The 24,829-nt window shown below is 34.8% G+C and overlaps 2 protein-coding genes across 4 annotated transcripts; one reads left to right on the plus strand and one right to left on the minus strand.

Moving 5' to 3' along the window:
* The first annotated feature begins 14,279 nt into the window (after positions 1–14,279).
* On the plus strand, positions 14,280–22,827 carry LOC101898418 (protein Cep78 homolog). 3 transcript variants are annotated; one of them, XM_020034795.2, is made up of 7 exons: positions 14,280–14,469; positions 14,533–14,827; positions 14,888–15,075; positions 18,443–18,794; positions 18,856–19,306; positions 19,370–19,676; positions 22,133–22,827. In XM_020034795.2, the coding sequence occupies exons 2-7, from the start codon at positions 14,545–14,547 to the stop codon at positions 22,658–22,660; spliced, it is 2,109 nt and encodes a 702-aa protein (XP_019890354.2). In that variant the 5' UTR covers positions 14,280–14,469; positions 14,533–14,544; the 3' UTR covers positions 22,661–22,827. The 3 variants fall into 3 exon arrangements, with proteins under 3 accessions (XP_019890354.2, XP_019890355.2, XP_011290207.2); XM_020034796.2 differs by having other exon boundaries at positions 14,537–14,827; XM_011291905.3 differs by having other exon boundaries at positions 14,281–14,469; positions 14,529–14,827.
* Positions 22,828–23,249: 422 nt separating this feature from the next.
* On the minus strand, positions 23,250–24,388 carry LOC131807015 (histone H4). The gene is made up of 3 exons (XM_059132038.1): positions 24,287–24,388; positions 23,969–24,186; positions 23,250–23,851 (listed from the first exon to the last, which is right to left on the minus strand). The coding sequence occupies exons 2-3, from the start codon at positions 24,146–24,148 to the stop codon at positions 23,720–23,722; spliced, it is 312 nt and encodes a 103-aa protein (XP_058988021.1). The 5' UTR covers positions 24,149–24,186; positions 24,287–24,388; the 3' UTR covers positions 23,250–23,719.
* Positions 24,389–24,829: the final 441 nt, after the last annotated feature.

Genomic DNA, 24,829 nt, shown 5'->3' on the forward strand with positions numbered 1-24,829 from the left:
TCCAAATGGTGGAGGGTATTCAAAGTTCGGCCCGGCCGAACTTACTACTTTTTTACTTGTTCCCATCTAAATTAAGTTTGATACGAACATTATAATTTGTACAAAGTATGCGATTTTTGATGACTGAAAACATAAAACATCTTTAAACCAGATTTAGTGTTGACGGATTTATTTGAATGAGCGAAGTTTGAAGTAAATCGAGCACGGATTTAACGTTTAATGAGACTTATTTTTATTCAAAATTTTGACCTTTTTTGGAAGAGGTGCCAAAATGAGTGGACTGACTTTAGTGTGGGAGATACCAGGAGGAGGGGAAGAGGATTTATGTACATCATCGAAATCGATCTTAGCTTTGTTAAACTATTGCAATGTGACAAGTTTTGACAGACCGGATGATTTTATACCCTCCACCAAATTATGGAGGGTATATTAAGTTTGTCATTCCGTTTGTAACACCTCGAAATATACAAAATATATGTCTTCTTGATCAGCATAAAATTATATGTCGATTTAGCGATGCCCGTCTGTCCGGCTGTGGAAATCACTCTAGCTTCCGAACGAAGTGAAGTAGATTGATAAAATTTTACTCAAATGTATATTGTGTCCGCAGTATTGAAAATGGACTTTGTAGGTCCACGTTTTCATATAGCCCCCACATAACGGTACCTCCCGATATTCGGTATTTTGATAATTTTAGCGACATTATTTACCGGAATTGTTTCAAATTTGGTATTTGAAGTTCGAAATGGATACTACAGCCTACGACAGAAAATTGTCTGTGCTGGTCTACGACTTCATATAGCCCCCATATAACGGTACCTCCCGATATTCGGTATTTTGATAATTTTAGCGACATTATTTACCGGAATTGTTTCAAATTTGGTATTTGAAGTTCAAAATGGATACTACAGCCTATGTCAGAAAATTGTCTGTGCTGGTCTACGACTTCATATAGCCCCCATATAACGGTACCTCCAAATATTCGGTATTTTGATGATTTTAGCGACATTATTCACCGGAGTAGTTTCATATTACGTATTTAGAGTTCGTAATGGGAACTACAGTCTGTTGCAGAAAATTGTATATGCAGGTCCAGCTCTTCGTATAGCTGCTATATAACGGTACCTACTTACATACGGTTTTTGATGATCTTAGCTACATTATTCACTGTTTATTCAATGTTTCGAATTTGAATATGGTAATGGCTTATGACAAACAAAGCATATGTAGGTCCACGTCGTATAGACCGAAATATTACGGCTATATTCGGAATTTATTTTAACAAAATTTTTAACGGATTTTATTTTTTTTGAAAATTACCAAATTCGTTCCAAATGGTGGAGGGTAATCAAAGTTCGGCCCGGCCGAACTTACTGCTTTTTAAATTGTTTTATTCTGAGTCCTCTGAAACTTCTTTGTCAAAGAGAAATTGCTTTGTATGAATCTGTATATCGGGAGCTCACTGCATAGATATTCGGGCATAGCTGTTTGGTTCATCGTTAATGGCTATCAGGTCGGATGATTTTTTCAAATTGCTACCCTTCCACCCTAAGACACAAATGCGACCTAAACAGCATTTATAAGGATGTGGTTCAAGTTATGATATGCATGCAAAAAATGCATATGACATATTCTATGGATGTTAAACCAACTCCACCAAGGGATGATCAACCCCACGATCACGTACGTATGTAAGAATTTACATTGTCGTTTTCAATTCCTCATTAAAATATCCAATGGGGTGGTTTTGAATTCTTCATACTGTATTGTATGTCTTCTTTAGCCCTGGAGATTTGAATATTCAAATTTCTTCGAATAAGAAACCAAACAGACGTTGCGCTGGCGCACTTCTTAAAAAGTATCGCGCATATAAAATGTTTGGTATTTCATCAGCTGGGACGCACTTTAACACTCGTTAGACGATGGTAAGATGCGACTGTCTGTGTATTTCCGTCGGACACAGAGTCAAGAACCCCCGGCGAAAGGAAAGAAAACGAGAAACGTTGATGTTGTTAAGAATGGCTGAATGGTAGGGAAATACTACTCTTTGTTGTTGTTGCTGAATGGATGTTCTGGTAAAATTAACTAACCGTAACTACAGCAAATGAACTCTTTACCTGGCGGCATCAATGTTGGGTTGTTTGGTTGGCGTGTGGGTGAATGGATAGTTAAACTTTTACAACGCCAGCAGTCAAAAAAGCCAAGCAGATGAGAGGCAATGTCTTTGAATTATTACATTCGTTTTTGTCTTATTCTTTAGTTGAATTCTTCTACTCTGTTTCGTCCGCCCCGTTTGTCTTAACGACATCAGCTACAACACTTAAATGATTTGGAACGTGCCACATGAATAACACGTACCATAATTATTTCAGTCTTTTTTTCTAAACTCGACAATGATAAAATTTCTTGTGTTTTTGTTGTTGAATTTTTAAGAAGATACACACAAGAGGTGAAAGAAAGTTATTTAGTGGATGTACATAGTTCTTGAAAAGATCACGATTTTTAATTTGACATTTTGTTTTTTTGTTTTGGAAAGTAACCATACAAATAGTTTATTGGTTATACATATAGAACTTTACATATTTAGGAAACTTGGATTAATAAAATACAAGAAATAGAGAAGGGTGAGTGTTTCAAATCTAAAAAAACATGTAAAACTTTTTAATTTTAAAAAACAAAAATTGTTAAAATTGATGATCTCATAATATTTAGGGATTGGAGTGGACCAAAAACAGAAAAATTTCCTGATTTTGCAGTTGCTCTACAGGTCGCAATTGTAGACTGATCAGAAGCCAACCATTGAGCATGGTCGGACAATATTCAGCGGATAAAATAAATTTTATGTAAAAAATACAAAAATGTCCACTAAACCCCGAATATTTTTAATCCTGGCGAACTCACAATTGCACGAAAATCTCACTTCTGCCCCTTACATTAATGCTTATATTCAAGATATCGCATATATAGCATTTTGAAGACCCTTGAATTATATTTAGCCCGTGAAATGGACCCCGACTTTTGTGTGAAATTGTTTTGGATACTTATCACCACGATATAGAGGTTAAATATAAGGATTATATCCCCGGTAAAAAAAAAAAAACTAGAGGTAAAATTCTTGCAGGACACTATGGCATTATTTCAAATAAAGGACTAAAATGTGTTTTCCAATATACAAGGTGAGATGAAAAAAACTGCAACCAACTTCAGACTGCTGACATTTCTAAACCACTCGACCGACAGCTGTTCAAATTATTCTAGTGATAGCTCATTATATTGTTTACAAGAGAACAAAAGCATTTTTGTGAGAATTTTCCAGAAAAAAAGTTATTTGTGATGGAATTCAAGCGTGATAGTGTGATTTCTTTATATTTGGCTGGAAAACTACAAGTGGCTATCGTTAGAGCACTACAGCATTTAAATGTGAATAAATCTTTTGTGTCTCGCACCATCGCTCGTTACTGTGATACTGATAGCGTAACCCGACGTCAAGGAAGTGGACGGTAGAAAACAGCAACATCAGCAGAAATGGTTTGAAAAGTAAATAAAGCGACTTGATCGAAACCTGTGTCGCAGTGGCCGGAAAATGGCTGAGCTGAACATATCGCAAAATTCCATTCGGCAAATATTGAAAAATGAGCTCAGGGTAAAGCAATTGAAATTCCAAAAAAGGGCAAGAACTTACACCGCAACAGAAAGAAAATAGACTCAAAAGTGTTAAAGAGTTGCTTCGCTTGGCCGAAAGTTGTGAACTGCCGAATTTGCTTTTCTCCGATGAGAAAACATTCGTTGTCCAGCAGTTTGTAAACAAACTTGCCAAAGAGGTCAGCTGAAAATGTGGACTTCGGTTGGTCACCAGAACTCAAGCGCCGGCTATGGTGATGATGTGGCCGCCATAACAGCCGATTGTCGCTCTCCGCTCGTATTAATCGACCGGCATCAGAAAAAAATGCCGAATATTATCGCGAAAATATTCTGGAGGGTGTATTAAAGCAAGGTTGTCACTAAAAAATACCAAAGTTTCGATCACCCCAAGCAAGCGTTTCGCCGGGAATGGGCCAAAATACCTCAGAGCAACATTTGGGCAGCGTGTGACGGTTTCATTGGCCGTTTGAAGTCTATAATTCGTGCCAAAGGTGACCAATTCGAACAAATCTAAACTTATTCTAAAATGTAATGCTATTTCCGACATTTTTTGATTTTATTCAATTTTGATTTTTTGCAGTTTTTTATATCACCCTGTTCATACTTTGTTAGGTCTAAAATTATTATTTCATTGAGTTAGAAACGGATTGACGAACTCAACATACCCTCCATATTACGTATGGTGGAGGGTATAAAAATGGGTTGGGATGATAGTTTGTAAATAGTTACTGGTGCAAACATGTACTCATTAAACCCATTATTTGGTAATAACATTTTCCCTGGGAAATTTATTATGACTTATTGATTATACCTCTTTCGGGACTTATCGAATTAGTCAGTTAAATAGACTAAGCATGTGCCTAAATACAAAAATGATGCCTAAAGACAAAAGTTACTTACTTCCGTACAAAAGTACTCACCTTCCCCACTATTGTGAAATGTTTCGTACCCAAAATATGCAATGTCCAGATTCACATAAAATTTTAAAAAAGTAATAACATTCTTCCAAATTTAAGGTTTATTATATACATGTATTAAAATCATGTAGAGACGTGCGTCGGATATTAGGTATTAGGATAATAGGTATTATCGAAAACGTACGTCGGATATTAGGTAGTGGAGTTGTGTTGGTTTGAGAGATTTTAAACGAAGTATAGAAATAGAAAATAGACGTAAATAGAAAAAAGTCTTAATGTTAGGTTTGGGAAGTAATATAAACGTACCACTCATCAATATAATCGGCTATTCCACAAGTATTCTTAGTAATCCTTGAGGTAATTCAAAAGAACAAAAAATATAGTATTTTTCTCATCCAACAAAAATATTTATTTGTGGGAAATTTTTATTTCTCCCTGTTAATTTTTTTAATTAATTTTTTTTTTTTAATTATTTTTACTTGACATTTTTTGATATTATTCATATGTTGCACAATTAATAAGCATTTTAGTATTTAATCACATTACATAAATACTAATCCATTATTTATTTATTTAACAAATATTTTTATGTTTTCTCTTCAACATTCACATCTTATCTATAATCCACTTTTAATTAAAAAAAATTAATTAATTATTTCCACTTCCAGTTGGTAACCGATAAATTCAACCGTAAAGTTCCACGACGTTGTAACGACTGAATTTTGAATATTTTGCATTTGAGGTTTAAGCCCAGCCCGTAGTTAGCCCAAAACTTACCATTGCTATGTGTGGTATTAACCACTGCTGCCAACGAACAACGAAGAAGAAGAAGAATGAATGGTGTATGTTGTAGCTTTTAAGTACACCACACATTTCGGGGCAAACAAACATACATAGCTTTACATGAGAGTGGCTCATTCAAAGTAATATACTTCGTGATAATGATGACGACAAAATGATCATAATGATGACGATTCAAACAACTGAAAATCATAATGAACAAGTAATGAATGAACGAATGCAATGGAATTGAAACGTGCCGACCGACGAAAGGCTAGACATAAAAACTTTGTATACCCCCACCGTCGCCGTACCTTCTTCCGGCCGTTTTTTAGTTACCAAAGCCAACCAAGTGTAACCGTGCTAAACATGCATGTTCCGTTCCCCACCCCAACGCCTAAGTACAGCCAAAAAACAATTGTGTGTGCCGGCTTCAAAAGCTCATCACGAGTGCAGTTCTTGACTCAGTTAGTTGTTGTATGACAAAAATTTAAGCCAAGTTCAATTGTTATTTGATTTTGTTTATGTTTACCAAATAAATTGTCGAAAGAGCGAAAAACTCTTAAATACCGGCATACTTGCACAGTGGTTTGACAAATATGATAACAAAATATACACTTCATAGATAAGTAATTGTGGGATACAGATATTAAATGATAGTAAGTAAACCATTTAAAAAAGGTTAAACAACTTTTCAGAGGGGGAACTTTTAACCTTTAGGTTATAACTGAATGAAGAATATATCCACCAATATCATTGTATAGCCACGTAATTGTACTTTTGATGTTAGTCTAAATTTCCATCGGAATAGTCTAAAATTCACTATTTTTAGTTCATAATGTGTGAGATAAAAAAAAAACTGCAACAAACTCCAACGCCATATTTTTTACATTTTTTTTTAAATTTTATTGAATGAAAACAAAAAATGTCGGAAATAGCATCAAATTTTAGAATAAGTTTAGATTTGTTCGAACTGGTCACCTTTAGCACGAATTCAAACTTCAAACGCCCAATGAAACCGTCAAAGTCAACGCCATAATTTTTACATTTTTTTTTTTAATTTTATTGAATAAAAGCAAAAAATGTCGGATTGGTCACCTTTGACACGAATTTAAACTTCAAACGCCCAATGAGCTTGTTTGAGGTGATCGACACTTTGGTATTTTTTATTGCCAACCTTGCCTTCCAAAATACTCCAGACATAATAGTCCAACGGATTGGTATCCGGAGATTTTGGTGCCCATTGTGCGCTGCTGATTGCAATGGTGCTGATGGAATATCGAAGGTATGCGGCCAAAATGTTTGCGTGCCCAAGGCTTTAATACACCCTCCCGAATATTTTCGCGATAATATTCATCATTTATTCTGATGCCACGGTCGATTAATACGCTGTTTTCTTCCGTCCACTTCCTTGACGTCGGGCTACGCTACCAGTATCACGGTAACGAGCGATTGCACGAGACACATTTAAATGCTGGAGTGCTCTAACGATAGCCACTTGTGGTTTTCCAGCCAAATATAAAGAAATCACACTATCACGCTTGAATTCCATCACGAATAACTTTTTTTCTGGAAAATTCCCACCAAAATTCTTTAGTACGCTTGTAAACAGCTGTCGGACTTAGAAATGACAGCAGTCTGAAGTTGATTGCAGTTTCTTCATCTCTCCCTGTATATCTATAAAAGAGGAAAATGTTTGTCCTTTTGATTGTTTGTAATTTATGGACTCAAAACCCGCTAAACAGATTTTCTTGAAAATTTCCAAATTTATTTTATCATTGCCTGAAAGTAACATACGCTATATAATTTTTTGAAGTTCCACTTGAAACTGGAAATATAACATCAGAATCGGAGGAAACGTCAAAAAAATAGATTTTGGAAGCACAAATCTGTTGATCAATGTTCATTCACGTATTTGATCCATCAATCACGCTGTGTGTGTCAAATTTCAATGACATTTGGAATGTGTGATGGAATTTGGTCTAAAAATTTATTTGTCAAATTATAATGATATTGGTTCAGATTTGGATATAGCTACCATATAAACTTTCATCCGAACACGCTATGTAATTTCAATTTCAATTAAATTAAAATGTGTGAAGGAATTTGGCCTACAAATATTCAAATTGTTCAGATCAGTTCATATATCCCTTTTTCAGCCGAATTCTTGTTTTGATGCACAAATTTTAATAAAGTTTGGAATATGGGAAGGAATTTTTGATATGCCATGGAAATAGATATTTTGTGTCTTTGGTGGCTTATAGTGACATTTGATGGAGATAATTTTAATATTGGAAGTCAATCTTCATTGACGTTGTGAGGAAATTTTTGTTTCCAATTAGAAAAAATCAGCTGTATACCGGATATAGGATTCTTTTGTTCAGAGACTCATAATTATACCCTACAACAGTATGGGGGGGAGGGGTTAAAAAGTTTGTAACACCTCGAAATATTGGCCCTGGACATATGATGTTATGTATGGATCTTTCTACTATTGCCGAGCTAAGTCGATCTAGTTATGTGTTCTCATGGAGGTAGGACTAGGGTCAGAACAGAAGCCTATTGTTTTTGGAGATGAACGCAAAATATTTAGTTCGAATGGACCTAAAACTTGTTAAAGTTTAGAACAGAACCGAATCCTAGCATTTTCGATGGCCATCGGGTAATATTTAACGGGTAAAATAAACCACAATTTTTTGCGAAAATACCTATCAACACGACAGAGGGCGTAAATTTATGGCAAATTCCACCGGTCAAAAACCAAAGGCAATATTTTTGCAGGACTGTATACGAAATCGACTTAGGGGGGCTTTCCAATATATTATATAAAGGGAGGCATCCTTGTAAAAATTGACTTGGATTTTTTATTATTACTATATCCTAAACTAAAATGTTTTGAAAAATGTAAAAATAAGCGGAACATCCCGCTGTTTTATGGTTGCCGATTTTACTCTACTTCCATAATTTTTCGGCTTTCCCATTATTTGTTTATTATTATACAACAAATAGTGGTAAGGGTATTATGTCTTTGTGCATTTGTTTGTAACATAGAGAAGGAAGCGAGATAGACACATATTTACTTTTGAGCATCTTCATAGAATCAGTTTCTTAGTCGATTTATGCATGTCAGTCCGTCCGTCCACGTATTTTTGTAAATCGGTCTTCAACCGATTTCGGGTTAATTGAGCACCAAATGGCCAATATCAGCCAAAAAGTCCTGAATTTTGGTACATCCAACCGAATTCAGTCTAAAAGCAATTACATCGAATTCGGAGAAAATCGGTTGCAGATATAGTTATAGCTCCCATATATATGTGTCATACGATTTGGTGTTTAAGTCCCTCACATACACATCCTTAATCCGATTTCATGTTTATTGTGCTAATATCAGCCCAAATGGAGTGAATTTCGGGACGTACGTTTCCATTTTGTGCAACTCGGCTCCGATATATTTTTTAATATAATCCTTCTTCAAGTGTTACCATGCACTCTATAGCAAACTATAACTGATCTAAGGTCAAATGTTTATACGAGGTATGATCTACTTGAAATAAATTTTTTTGTTACGAGAGCTGTACTAAATATGCATAGTGGTGTACGGGTATCATATTATTTTCCTTACTTGTAATTAATGTTCAAAACCTGTAAAAATCATAAAATAAACAAAACTCTAGAGAAACACTGTGCCGTGTTTGTTTACATTTTTGTATTAAACAAAGAGATATGTTCGGCCATAGAACGGAAGCCGATTTCATAGCGGAAACAAATATTATGCAAGAGTTTGAGATAGTTACAACCCCCACAACAACCTGTACACGCAGTCAATCAAAATGCAACAAGTCGTTTTTTTTTTTTTTTTTTGAATATGAAATATGTACGTAAATAATATTTTGTGATAAATTTTCAAACAATAAAATAATAATAATATTTTTTTATTGATAATATTTAAATTTAAATTAAATAAAATTTTAATGAAAACAGTCATAAAATATATTTCTATCAATAGTGATTTATAGATTTGATTCTAAAAGAGATATCATGATAATATGTTTTAAATATTGTCCAGAAGCTATAGGATGGATATGGGTGGAAATGTTTACAGTCATCCTATGGATAACAACTGGAAATTGAATTTAAAAGTTTTTTGAAGACTTTTAAACAAAAAAGAAAAAAACTAGAACACGTATTCACTTACTCTCAGCTACAGAAATTCTGAATGTGTGATATTTTTACTGAAGTATGTTGTGTGAGTTATAGTTAACTTTATTACCCCATTTATTTCCTTGAAATATATTGTTAAAGAAAACATGACTAACTTCATTGACCCTATCAAATCCCATGCTACCCGAAAAAAACGGTTGTTTCTTAAATCCGGTTCCGTTTTTAACGACTTTTCTTATAAATTAACCAAGCATAACCAACCAATCCACTGACACCTTTTTAAAACAGTTTGCTTTTTATTAAACGGTCACCCAACTTCGTAAAACATTTAAAAACACACACACAGTTGTTAATTTCTTCATTTGGGGCTTTAAAGAACATTTCTTGGATGGAAGGAATGGTGTAAATGTGCTACCAAATAGATCCATGCCAAAGTTCATGGGTTCTTTCTTTGTTCGGTATTTGGTTTTATAACTGTGTGTCGTTCCATATGGGGGCCTAAATAAACAACCAGTGACTGACACACAGCCAGGCGAAAAATTATTTTTTTTTGGCATAAATTAAAATAATTCATTGTAAATATCACATATGAGAACATTTATTCTATGAAGAGTTTTTAAAAATGTAAAATGTTTTCTATGACATGTTGATTTTTTACGGATGGATACTAAAAAACACAAAAGTCCATTCCCAACTTAAGGTCATTGTATGGATATGAAACTAACGAAAAGCCAACCTATTATCATATTATTGTTGTTGGCATTTTATTAGGTAACAGGTTTATCATGTGAAACTGTGGATCAGGGAATACATATAAATTAAAATGATTTAGACATATTTGGTTTGAGTAGCAAGTGTTCATCTAGTTGGCGTTTAAAATGTCTTAATTGTGATTAATTACACCAATAAGAAAGAATATTGCCGATGAGATTTACCTCTACAAATGGTAAACATTTAGAAATTAAAAAAAATCTTTTTACTTTTGGAGATATTTAGATTAAGATTCTTTAGAATCTCCATATTTTAAGTGTATACAGAACTGCAAGAATATAATTTTTTTACTACAATAATCGGTTTCCCCTATATAATATTTAGTTCCACGTTTTCCTATAGCGCACATATAACGACACCCACGGATATTCGGTATTTTGATAATCCTAGTCACATTTACCCACATAATTGTTTCAAATTTGGTATTGTAAAGGGGAAGATGATCTGACCATTTGCTGATCAAACAGTTCGTATTTAAATGAAACTTCTAATAACGAAAAACGGATTATCTGTCCGACAACATCACTTTTTATACCCTAAACCACAAGGTGGTCAGGGTATTTTGTCTTTGTGTACTTGTTTGTAACAGACAAAAGGAAACGAGATATACCCATAGTTCCTTTTGATGATCTGCATAGAATCACATTCTGAGTCGATTTATGCATGTCCGTCCATGTATTTTTGTAAACAATGTACAGGTCGCATTTATTGCCCGATCGATATGAAGTTTTGCACAAATCATTTGTTTGACCCAAGGACGAATCCTATTGAAATTGAAAAAAAAACGGTCAAAACTTAGATATAGCTCCCATATATACAGGGTGAGATAAAAAAAAATTGCAACAAAGTCAAACGCCATTATTTTTACATTTTTTTTAATTTTATTGAATGGAAGCAAAAAATGTCGGAAATAGCATCAAATTTTAAACGCCATTATTTTTACATTTTTTTTTTAATTTTATTGAATGAAAGCAAAAAAGGTCGGAAATAGCATCAAATTTTAAAATAAATTTAGATTTGTTCGAATTGGCCACTCATGGCACGAATTATGGCCTTCAAATGGCCAATTAAACCGTCACACGCTGCCCGAATGTTGCTCTGTGGCATTTTGGCCCATTCCCGGAAGCGCTTGCTTGAGGTGATCGACACTTTGGTATTTTTTAGTGCCAACTTTGCCTTCCAAAATACTCCAGACAGAATAGTCCAACGGTAACCATTTTTGGGTGGCGCGTGCTGAGTGCGATGATGCTGAGTCCCGTTGGAATGTAAAAGGTCTGCGGCCAAAATGTTTGCGTGCCCAAGGCGTTAAAACACCCTCCACAATATTTTCGCGATAATATTCGGCATTTATTCTGATGCCACGGTCGATTAATACGAGCGCAGAGGGACCATCGGCTGTTATGACGGCACACACCATCACCATGGCCGGGGCTTGAGTTCTGGTGGCCTACCGAAGGCGCACATTTTCAGCTGACCTCTTAGGCAAGTAAACACGATCATTTTGTTTGTTTACAAACTGCTGGACAACGAATGTTTTCTCATCGGAGAAAACCAAATTTGGCAGTTCACTACTTTCGGCCAAGCGAAGCAACTCTTTAGCTCTTTTGAGTCTATTTTCTTTCAGTTGCGGTGTAAGTTCTTGCACTTTTTTGAATTTCAATGGCTTTACCCCGAACTCATTTTTCAGTATTTGGCGAATGGAATATTGCGATATGTTTAGTTCACGAGCCATTTTTCGGCCACTACGATGCGGGTTTCGATCAAGTAGCTTCTTTACTTTTCGAACCATTTCTGCTGATGTTGTTGTTTTTTTCCGTCCAGTTCCTTGACGTCGGGCTACGCTACCAGTATCAAGGTAACGAGCGGTGGTACGAGACACAAAAGATCTATTCACATTTAAATGCTGGAGTGCTCTAACGAGCACTTGTTTTCCAGCCAATATAAAGAAATCACTCTATCACGCTTGAGTTTCATCACGAATATTTTTTTTTTTTTTTTGGAAAATTCTCGACAAAATGCTTTTGTACGCTTGTAAAAAATATAATGAGCTGTCAATGGAATAATTTTAACAAGTGTCGGACGGGTGGCTTAGAAATTACAGCAGTCTGAAGTTGGTTGCGGTTTTTTCATCTTAACCTGTATGATATTATAAGTATACATAAGAATTTAATAAGATTATGCATTTTGAGTACTAAAAAGGCCTAACAAGAACTGTTGGAACAAATTTAAAATTTTAGTTTTGACTTTTCGACTTTTCGCCACAAGCCTGTCTGGGTTGTGGATTTGTAGATCAAAATTCCAAAGGAGTTTCGTTTTCTTAGGTAAAACTTTATTAAGGCTTTTATATAGGTTTGAACATATCGATTCACACCTTCCAAAATCTCCCCCACAATGAATAATTATACATTCTATTTCTATTTAGGTCCATTCCAACAACAACATTTTTAAACATATAAATATTTACTAGCAGGAAGTAGTCGATATAGTCCAAACCTGACACTTCGTAATAATATTTATTCCAGAGTTAGGTCAAATGTGAAATGGACAATTTTTGTCTTCTTCTTCGGTATCTCTTTCATAAAAGGCTCAACACTTTGATAGCCAAAACGCAAGTCAAAATATATTTTATTAAACTGAGACAGGCATAGGTAATAGATCTGATACTTTTGACATGTTTTTATACCCTCCACCATAGTATGGTGGGTATATTAAGTGTGTATCACCTCGAAATATACATTTCAGACCCACAAAGTATACATATTCTTGATCAGCATAAAATTCTATATCGATTTAGCGATGACCGTACGTATGTCCGTCTGAGGCAATTACTTCAGTTTCCGAACGAATTGAAGTATGTTGATAAAATTTTACTCAAATGTATTTTGGTATTGTATTGGTATTGAAAATAGGCTGTTTTAGGCGACATTGTTCACCTGAATTGCTTCAAATTTCGTTATGATAGTTCGAAATGGGTACTACAACCTACCCATAATAGGTCCCCATATAACTGTACCCCCCTATATTCCGTATTTTGATGATTTTAGCGATTTTATTCACTGGAACTAAGGCCTAAGGCAGAAAATTGTCTGTGCAGGTAGCCCCTAAATACCGATATCTTCCGATATACCGAGTATACCGATTTAAGCGACTTTATTCATGGGAATTGTTTCAAATTTGTTTCAAATTGTAGTTCCCAATGAGAACTACAGCATGTGACAGAAAATTGTCTCAGTAGGTCTTCGTATATCCCCCATATTACGGTGCCCCCTATGTTCGGTATTTTGATTATTTTAGCTACATTAGTCACCGGAATTGTTAAAATTTCGTATTTGGACTTCGTAATGGGCACTACAGCCTGTGACAGAAAATTGCTGGTCATCGTGTTCGTATAGAACCCAAAATAACGATAACTCCCTATATATAACTCCCTATATATTTTAAAGATTTTAACAGAATTTATAACGAATTATTTTTTTTATTTATTTATTCCTTTTTTTTAATTTCCAAATTCTTTCCAAATCTTGGAGGGTATTCACTTGTTTTTTTTTTTTTTTTTTTTTTTTTTTTTGGAAAAGAGGACAGTTTATTTATTGTCGGCCATTAAGGCCTTATTTTGATAATGGAGCTCTGTGTGTACGTTTTGGGAGCAACACGATGACACTCTTTACCTTAGCCGAATCTTAAAAAAATATAAAAGTTCGGTAGATCATTTAGAGGCATTATGGCATATCAAAAATTTGTTAACATTCTCACGATTAACTGATTTAAAACTATTTCATGTACTGGTTCACACAAAGTACATCAATATCCGAAATAGGCCAGAATGAGATCCTAAAACATGTTGGTCTTAAAACGAAACCATTTACCCATTTAATGACTTAATTTACAAGCACGAACCTCGTGAGAATGTGAGTATTATTAAAATATCTCAACTGACTGCACATTTTCAATCAAAACCAAGAGACACAAAAAACCAAAAAACAATAAAAATACAACAAGAACAATAATAAATAATTTGACAACAATATTTCATAAAAAAAGCCAATACAACCAAAAAATATTTCATAATTTTCGAAGTCAACGGACAGACAGAAGCGTGTACAAGCCTCTCCTCGAATAGTGGAATATAGAACGGAAAACGGAAGCGTAATTTAATATTACAACAAAGCCACAGGAACATCAGCAGAGCCCAAAGGATGTAAGAAACAGGATACATTTAAATCTTTTTGAATCGATTTTTGTTTTCATTTCTGTCAGCAAGCCAGTAACCACAATGCCCAAATGCAACAATTTAGAATTGCGTGATGTATCAAGTTGTACGTCATCGAAAAAACTGACCCGCTGTCGCTCGTTTCATTTTCGTTATTTGGAATTGTGTCGAGCAAAAAATCTAACCCCATTAACGGATATTAAGGCGAAAAATAATTGTACCTCCTCGCTGGATTTCTATGGTGATAAATTAGATGTCAACGATTGGTTGCTGATCGTGGAGGCCCTCTACTATGATCAGGTGTTGCAGACATTAGCCATACGCATGCGCAAAACTTTTGCAATGGGTGAGTAGGAACCATAACAACTTCCTGTGGGATTGAGCATATTTTAAATGTTCATCTTAGTTCTCGAACACTTGGATACGGAAAAGAAAGCCCGTCTCTTTCGGCAGAAGCCAGTGTTGTTTACGAAATTTATATTTTCTGGAGTTGTGGAAGCAATTTCCAATTGCATTCAATACAACAAGAACTTACGTGTGCTAATACTTGAAGGTCTGCCATTGAATGAGAAATATGTCGAATCTATAGCAAAGGTAATGTATACAACCTTTTAAATCCACATTAATAAAAGAAAACAAGTAAATTTTCCAAAAAAAAAAAAAAAATGAATAAATAAATAAAATCCGTTAACAAATTCTGTTAAAATCTTAAAAATACCGAAATAATAGGGTCTATACGACGACGTGGACCTGCATAGGCAATTTTTGTCATAAGCCATTACAATATTCAAATGCGAAACTTAAATAAAACCAGTAAATAAAGTCTAAAAGTCGGGCGGGGCCGACTTTATGATACCCTACACCACTTTGCTAATTTAGTAGAGCTCCACATAGCAATAAAAGTTTTTATGGGAGAATTCAATCATACACGCTATGATTATAATTATAACTTAAAGTTCAAAGGACTAAATATGCCGAAGCATTTGTATCTTTTAAATTCGGAATTGTATTGCCCATTTGGTGCACAATTAATTTGAAATCGGATAAAGATATATATGGGAGCTATATCCAAATCTGAACCGATCTCGATAAAATTTGGCAAAGATATTTCTGAGCTGTATTTGATATATTTCCCTGAATATCGTTGTTACGGAGTGCATACTACGGCTGTGGGTAACAAATATGACAAATCGGATGAGCAGTATATATGGGAGCTATAGCTACATCTGAACCGATCTTCACCAAATTTGACATACTACCTTCTAGACCCGATTCGGTCGTAAGTGCCAAATTCCATTACATTTGGACAAATATTAGACGTTTGGTGCACAATAAAAGGTAAATCGGACGAAGTTATATATGGGAGCTATATCCAAATCTGAACCGATCCCGATAAAATTTAGCAAGTGTATTTCTGAGCTGCATTTGATATATTTGTTGCAGAGTGCATATTACGGAAGCGGTGGACAAAAATAACAAATCGGATGAACAATATATATGGGAGCTATAGCTATATCTGAACCGATTTCAATCAAATTTGGCATACATATTTTCAGACCTAGTTTGGGTGTATATGCAAAATTCCATACAATTTGGGCTGATAATACATGTTTGGTGCACAATAAAATGCAAATCGGACGAAGATATATATGGGAGCTATATCTAAATTTTGACCGATTATTTCCAATTTCAATAGGGTTCGTCCTTGGGCCAAACAAATGATTTGTGCAAAATTTCATCTGGATCGGGCAATAAATGCAAACTGTACTTTGTTTACAAAAATACATAGACAGACGGACGGACGGACATGCATAAATCGACTTAGAATGTGATTCTATGCAGATCATCAAAAGGAACTATGGGTCTATCTCGTTTCCTTCTGCCTGTTACAAACAAATGCACAAAGACATAATACCCTGACCACCTTGTGGTGTAGAGTATAAAAATACGGTGAATAACGTAGCTAAAATCATCAAAATTCCGAATATAGGGAGGTACCGTTATATTGGAGCTATACGAAAATGTGGGCCTGCGCAGACAATTTTCTGTCATAGGCTGTAGTACCCATTACGAACTTCAAATACCAAATTTGAAACATTTCCTGTTAATAATGTCGCTTAAATCACAAAAATACCAAAAAAAAGGAAGGGAGGGACCACATGACCCATTTTCAATACCAAAAGTCCTGCAGAAATAATACACATTTCAGTTAAATTTTATCAACCTACTTCACTTTGTTCACTAGAGTGATTTCCACAGACAGACAGACGGACGGACATTGCTAAAACGACATAGAATTTAATGCTGATCAGGAATATATACACTTTGTGGGGTCTAAAATGTATATTTCGAGGTGTTACAAAAGGAATGACAAATTTAATATACCCTCCATACTATGGTGGAGGGTATAAAAATGATTGACCGACTTATGATTCATTAATGCCCAGACTTAGCGGTTGAAGCTAGAATCTTGATATTTTTGTGAGGGTCACTCTTGCTTCGAAGGTGTAAGATAAAGCTGTTTTTTTGAAAATTCGTACTAGAACGGTACAAAAAGTACTAAAAGGTACCAAATATGGTACTCTTTATATTTAACGAACCAGTATAAGTGTACGAAAAGTACTAAAATGTATTACATTTGGTACCATATAGTATCATGTGAACGGTTAGAGCTAAAAGATTTGGAATGAAAATCACCTTCAGACTGCTGTCATTTCTAAGCCACTCGTCCGACAGCTTTTAAAATTATTTCAGTGACAGGTCATTATGTTGTTTACAAGCGTAAAAAACATTTTGGTGAGAATTTTCCAGAAAAAAGATATTTGTGATGATTGTGATTTCTTTATATTTGGCTGGAAAACCACATCGCTCGTTACCGTGATACTGGTAGCGTAGCTCGACGACAAGGAAGTGGACGGAAGAAAACAGCAACATCAGCAAAAAAGGTTTGAAAAGTAAAGAAGCGACTTGATCGAAACCCGCATCGCAGTGTCCGAAAAATGGTTCATGAGCTGAACATATCGCAATGAGAAATGAGCTCGGGGTAAAGCCATTGAAATTTCAAAAAGTGAAAGAACTTACACCGCAACTGAAAGAAAATAGACTCAAAAGAGCTAAAGAGTTGCTTCGCTTGGCCGAAAGTGGTGAACTGCCGAATTTGGTTTTCTTCGATAAGAAAACTTTCGTTCTCCAGCAGTTTGTAAACAAACGAAATGATCGTGTTTACTTGCAAAAGAGGTCAGCTGAAAATGGACACCTTCGGTTGGCCACCAGAACTCGAGCGCCGGGCAAGGTGATGGCTTGGGCCGCCATAGCAGCCGATGGTCGCTCTCCGCTCGTATTAATCAACCGTGGCATCAGAATAAATGCCGAATATTATCGCGAAAATATTCTGGAGGGTGTATTAAAGCCTTGGACCCGCAAATATTTTGGCCGCAGACCTTGGACATTCCAACAAGACTGAGCACCATCTCACTCAGCACGCGCCACCCAAGAATGGTTACAAAATGAGGTTCCTCGCTTCATTTCCAGCGCACAATGGCCACCAAAATCTCCGTATACCAATCCGTTGGACTATTGTGCCTGGAGTATTTTGGAAAGTAAGGTTTGCACTAAAAATGCCAAGGTGTCGATCACCTCAAGCAAGCGCTTCGCCGAGAATGGGCCAAAATACCACAGACAACATTCGGGCAGCATGTGACGGCTTCATTGGCCGTTTGAAGGCCATAATTCGTGCCAAAGTTGAGCAAATCTAAACTTATTCTAAAATTTGATACTATTTCCGACATTTTTTGCTTTCATTCAATATAATTTAAAAGAAAAAATGTATGGCGTTTGACGTGTTCCAGTTTTTTTATCTCACCCTGTATATATTTTTTAGGTATATAAGTTACAAATATACAAATAATTCACAATTTAGTCTTACAACATGGAAATTTTTCTAATATTCATATATTTTCAGGCTTTATCGTCCAATGAAAGCTTAAACGATATAAGTTTTCAACGTTCCAATATTGGCGATAAGGGCTGCGAGGCCATTTGCAATACAATTAAATATTTAGAGAATGTAGAGAAATTAAATTTATCGGAATGTGAATTGACAACAAAGGGTGCCGAATATGTGGCCGATATGGTAAAAATACAGAAAATAAGTCGTTACACTGAAGGCTGGCAAAAATCTCTGCGTTACAGAGATGTCGATCCTGACACAATGCCAGGATTGAGATCTCTTACATTGGCGCGCAATCCCCAAATCGGCGACGAGGGTATAAAACCGATAGTTGAAGTATTAAAGGAAGATGTGTGGATAAAGGGTGAGGAATGTAAACTTTTTATTTATTATATTAAGAATAAAATATTTTTTCCCAAACCTAGTCATTGATATGGAAAATTGTGGCCTTACCGATCGTGCAGCAAATTTAATACTCGATTGTTTGGAGCTCAATAATTATATAATTGATTTCAATGTACGTGGCAATGCGGGTATCAGTAAATTTCTACAGCGTAGCATACGCGAGCAGTTGGGCAAAGAAGATGAAGATCAATTGCTGTTGGCTGAGAAAAATCATGAGTTGGTACCAGGACCTAATGGGACAATGATCAAACGTCCCAAAATAACCATTGCAGCACTCAAGGAACAAATTAAAACCCTTGAAGAACAACTTGAATTTGAACGAATGTTACGTAAAAAAGCCGAACAGTTAAATGATAAATTAAATCAACAAATTCTCGCCTATGAAAGTCAATTGGAAAGCAAAATGAATTCACAAATACCCGATGGATATGTACTGGTCAAGGATGAGTCATTGCAATCAATCATAAGAGAGTAAGCCCCAAAGAGATTAGATTAATTGAGAAATTATGGTATTTAAATTTATTAATTATTAAGGCGCAACGATTTTCAAAAATTGGCCAATAGCGTTGCCGGCAGTAATGACGAAGCCACTCCTCGTCAATCCGCCCACCGTTTGCAGCAGTCAACGGAAATCGAACAAGAAGAAGATGAAACTATTTCCATACCTTTCAATGGCATTTCTTCTAAAACCAGCGAACAAACCTTAACACCAAAAGAGTCGAGAAAGTCACATAAAGTTCGCAAAGTAAAAAGTGAAATGAAATATGTTGAATCACCACCTAAGGATTCGGCAAAACGTAAAATCTCCAAATCGGATCATGAATTTTCCAATGAAAGCGATGTAAGTTTAAATGCTTTGCAATTTCGTAAAGAAATTTATGAGATTTTATGTTCATACGATTTAGAATTAGAATTTCAAAGGGGACAATATTAATAGTATAATATATTTATTTAGATATACCTATTTATTACAAATACAGAATAATGAATTATTTAGTTGGTAAATATTAATGTTATTGGTGATTGTCTATGACTTGGGATGCGGTCATTCTATTCCCTATTTCAAAACTAGAAAGGCAGAGTAGTTTTTAGGGAAATAGATGAAATGATATTTTATGGCGGCTAGGAAAATTTAGAAAATGTATTTTTAATTGCTAGATTTTCCCAGCGTCTCAACCCAACTCATGTGTATGTACAAAGTATTTTGTACAATAATATTAAAAACATTGCTTTGAAACTTTATAAAGACAATAGCTAGTGCACACTACTGTGAAAAGTCTTCCGTTTAGTACTCAAAATTCACAATTTGTTCCATTTTACAAAATGTTTCAATCAAAACTTATTGAAGTTTTTTCATTTTCGGAAAGCATAATAAGGAAATGTTTACCTTTTACACCAAAATGTCTTCAAAATCGTAAATTTTGAAGTTTACCGATAAGGAGGTTAATAAAATCATTGCACAATGAACCCACATCCAATTTTCTGCCCAAATTTATTTCAAAGTCTACATATGTAAACCAGAAAAAGCAACAGGGATCTCAATATCAAATTTCGGCATTCCAACTCTATACATTCACTCAAGAACAAAATTAGTAACATTTAGTACACATATCCAAAACAACCCACATCTCTCCATCCTAGACACCAACAATTATCCAAAATCAATATTTCAAAATTTCCAAATGCACATCCAATCATAATTCGAGATATCAACAAAGACCTCAATATCAAGCTCAATATCACCCTTATTACTAATTCCAAATTTAGTACTAATAATAACCACATCCATATCTCAATCCCAGATACCAACAGAGACCTCAATATCAAATTTTGAGGAATGCAGTCCTATCCCATCAACTAATGCCAAATGTAGTAGCATTTAGTACTATTCGAATAATTATAAGACGCATTTCCAAACTCACCTCCATATATCAATTATAGATATCAACAGAGGTTAGGTTAGAGGATGAGAATGTCCCCACTCGAAACACTGTTGGTACATTGTTATCATCCTGATTAGAGTGAAAGGAAAGAAATGAAGAGAGAGGGAGAGAGATAAAGATTATGTTAGATAAGATGTATGCACGCAGAATTTATAGTGTTGTCTTTAGCCATATTAGTCTTCTGGCTATCTGAAGTATTGTTGACGGCTCAGTATTAAAGAGTGTAGACAGATCATGCAGAGTTCGCTTACCCGCGAGTCTCTGTTTGGCTCTAAAAAGAATTGGACAGTGACAGAGTAAATGTTTCGCAGTTTCTATCTCTCCCTCGTCTTGACAAAGCCTGCAATAGCCCATGGCCCCCACTTAGAATTCATGGCCCTAACCTAAAGTGACCTGTTATTAAGCCTACTACAAGTTTTAGGTCAGATTTCGCCAACCATACCAACAGAGACCTCAAATTTGAGGATTCCAGCTTTATCCCTTAACCAAATACCACGCTTATTACCATTTAGTGCTTTTCGTACAAATATAGGTAGCATTTCTCCGCCAAATTTTAAATACAGATACCATAGGTAAACCAAATATAAAATTTCTATCCCTTCACCCAATACCAAATATTGTGCCGTTCAGTACTTTTCATACAATAATTTCCGAAACAAAATTCCACCTTCCGTTCACCCTGAACCAAACTGTTCCAAGTTATTACCATTTAGTACAGTTCGCACACTTAATACACTTTGTTAAAACCACCCTAATGTATCAATCTTACATTCCAAACTCGATTCTCATATCAAATTTCTAGTTTTTAGATCTATCCGTTCCCCTAATACCAATTGGTACCATTTTCAAAGTCTAACACTATTTTAGAACTTCTCGTAACCTTAAAGTTCGAATTTCCAAAAACTCTTATACATCTTTCCTTAACTCCATCTATATCATTCCGTTTGTCCAATACCAAGTGTTACATTTTTAGTACTTTTCGTACTCGTTTAGTGCGGATTTCCGAAAACTCAGCCTTCACTCGCATGACAAACCCTTTCAAAATTCTAGTTTCAGACCAAGTTAGGGATATACTATATAGGGCTACTAAGTGTTCCACCATATATTTTTATATAATTTCAAACTTTCAATCTTTCCCATCATCTTGAAAGTCAAGTTGCAGTTCGATTTACTGTATAACAATATTCCTAAATATAAATTCTACCGTAAATATTTCTATGTGAGTTTTATTCTATAAATACTCAAATTGTTGCAAAAAATCAGAGAATTGTTTCTTTCTTTTCTTGAATACATCAATGTTACTTTAAAATAGTTAATACAAAATATGAAAACATCTAATTTTATACTCTTCCAGGGCAATATCCCAGCCATTCAAATTGAGAGCAATATTGGGGACACTTTGTCGAATAACACTAGTCGCAGTACCGTCTCGACAGTTATAAATACACGAATGCAATTACGAAGTGCCAAAAAGAATAACGTGAATTTCTACAACAACAATAATGCCGATTGCAACATCAACAATAATATTTTAGTAAAAAATCTTAACAAAAACAACAATCATAATTCCAATATAAATCTAAAAAAACTAGAATTAGATGACCTCTCGATGACCACTCCAAGAAGTACAAATAGCGAAATCAATTCTACTTCCGATTCAGACACATTGCGTAATGATTTAGTGGATAATTATCAACCGCTAAAGGTATTCATAAGACGTGGTAAAAAATCACCAGCAATGCCTTTGACACCAATACCAATGTCACCAAGAAGTGCTAATGATGATATGGAGCCAAATGAAACGGATAACTATTTGAATAATCGAAGAAGTAAACGTGAAAAATCACCGCGTTCATTGTTCTTTGGTTTGGGTGATGAGTAATGAAGATGTATGAAGTTTTTGCAGTGGTCCCATATATTCACCGACACGAGGAGAGAGCTTTTGTGCTATGAAAATTGTCTGTGTAAATAATATAACAATATCATTGATTCGAATGTGTCGGTTATGCCATAATAGATATATAAATAAATCTTATTTTTCTATAAAAAGGGGAAATGTGAAAAAATAAGATATTGAACACCATTAGCAGTAGTAGCAATAGTTTGACGAGTTTGTTTTTGTTTTTGGAAACCTTTGGCCTACCCCGTTCGCAGGGTGATCCGGAGATAGCCAAACTACATGTGCGTCCATCATTTTAACCTAGTTCCTTTTTTACAAACTTGTATGGAATTTTGATGCCAAAGGACGGGGATCCAGCCAAGCTTAATAAAGAGTAATTAACCTCTAGAACCGACCTGCATTCTAAAGCAGAAACAAACTTTCCTTTGTTATTTCTTCTAAAAAAGTCTGTAAGATTTAGAAAAATTACAAAATATTAGTTTTATTCAATTCGTTGATTCCTCTGCAATCGTAACTTGGATCAGAATCTCGGTGACCTTGACTACGTCAAATTCAATGAAACCTCAAGTACTATTTTTGGCTAAATCCACTGGGAAATTTAGTCTCATTTAATTCTAGTATAGGGAATAGTACAGAGGATATAAAAAGTAGAATAGAGATATGTGCTTTGCTGTGCATGAAAGTGCATTTTAGGTTCCTACCAACCTACTTTCAAGATAAACATGATGTTTGTGTTTGCTTTTAAAATAGTACTGATTTATGTTTATTATACTGTCATATTATCTCAAAATTACAATCGAAATGTATTTGCCAAAAATATAGTCATTATTATTTGCAAAGGGAACACCAAACAAATAGGTTTTATATTACTATTTAATATGTATTGTGTGCACAATCGAATGATAGTTTAGTCATATTGAAATGGAATTCTTATTATTCTGCGTCAATATCTGGAATAAATTGATGGGTTGTCCTTGCTTTAATACGTTACATCAATATGACAGTTGTATACGAAAGAGATCGTCTACCCCAGTAGGAAACTTAACCACCAAAACCGTACAAAGTACGACCTTGACGTTTCAATGCATAGACCACGTCCATAGCCGTTACAGTTTTGCGCTTGGCGTGTTCGGTGTAGGTGACAGCATCACGAATGACGTTTTCCAAGAATACCTTTGACAAGTGAGAAAATAAAATGTTTTATTTCTAGAATATTCAAACAAACAACAAAACATTTTCATACAGGTATGATTGTAATGCGTGCACGCACACACATACCAACATACGTACCTTTAATACACCTCGAGTCTCTTCGTATATCAAGCCAGATATACGTTTAACACCTCCACGGCGTGCCAAACGACGAATAGCTGGTTTGGTTATACCTTGGATATTATCACGAAGTACCTTACGATGACGCTTGGCTCCTCCTTTTCCCAAACCTTTTCCTCCCTTTCCACGACCAGTCATTGTTTTTTAGAGCTTTTATTAACGAGTTTGACGATTGGCTGTAATAAATTTTGGTAATGGAATGTATCTCCTTTTTTAATTGCTTGGCATAAAAATACAACGTAAATAAATAATAAAAATTCCCCGGTGATAAATTACCTGATGCAAATTGCAGTAGATATTTTGCGTTTAATGACAGGGTTGTCGTTCCACATAAAAATTGGCACAATAGGGTTGTATTTTTAACAGGGCACTTCAACTTGTGGCAAAACTCTACTATGTTTAAACAGACTATTTGTTATTTAATTAATAAGTAATATTTACATATATCATGAAGTGAAAAAATAAATCTCTAAATATCAGCAGATAAAACATTTAAAAGAATAATAGTCGAAAAATATCAAAATACAAATATAAATTTTCACTAATCGAGATCATGTAAATGATTTTTTCCAGAAAGAATGTAAACTTTTTACTAGGATAGCCGATTTTTCTTTACGATATCGAAAAAAATTGTGAAATTTTTAGTTACGAAGCAAAATATTTCATGCAAAGCTTAATTTTGTCTCAAAGAGATTGAATATTTCAGTAATTGAAACTCTTCTGTATGCCATGCTTTTTAAATCACTTTTTAATTTATACGACAATTTTTTTAATTTGTCTTGGTAATTCGTGAAATTAAAAATAATACTATACGTCAAA

Source organism: Musca domestica, unplaced genomic scaffold (genome assembly GCF_030504385.1).
Source record: "Musca domestica strain aabys unplaced genomic scaffold, Musca_domestica.polishedcontigs.V.1.1 92, whole genome shotgun sequence".
In the NCBI taxonomy this organism is placed as follows: Eukaryota; Metazoa; Arthropoda; class Insecta; order Diptera; family Muscidae; genus Musca; species Musca domestica.

Coding starts and splice junctions, on each gene's coding strand:
- LOC101898418 (XM_020034795.2), top strand. CDS start 14,545: ATGCCCAAATGCAACAATTTAGAATTGCGTGATGTATCAAGTTGTACG. Junction 18,795..18,855: donor GGAAGATGTGTGGATAAAGG/GTGAGGAATGTA, acceptor TCCCAAACCTAG/TCATTGATATGGAAAATTGT. Junction 19,307..19,369: donor TTGCAATCAATCATAAGAGA/GTAAGCCCCAAA, acceptor TTAATTATTAAG/GCGCAACGATTTTCAAAAAT.
- LOC131807015 (XM_059132038.1), bottom strand. CDS start 24,148: ATGACTGGTCGTGGAAAGGGAGGAAAAGGTTTGGGAAAAGGAGGAGCC. Junction 23,852..23,968: donor AGACTCGAGGTGTATTAAAG/GTACGTATGTTG, acceptor CACTTGTCAAAG/GTATTCTTGGAAAACGTCAT.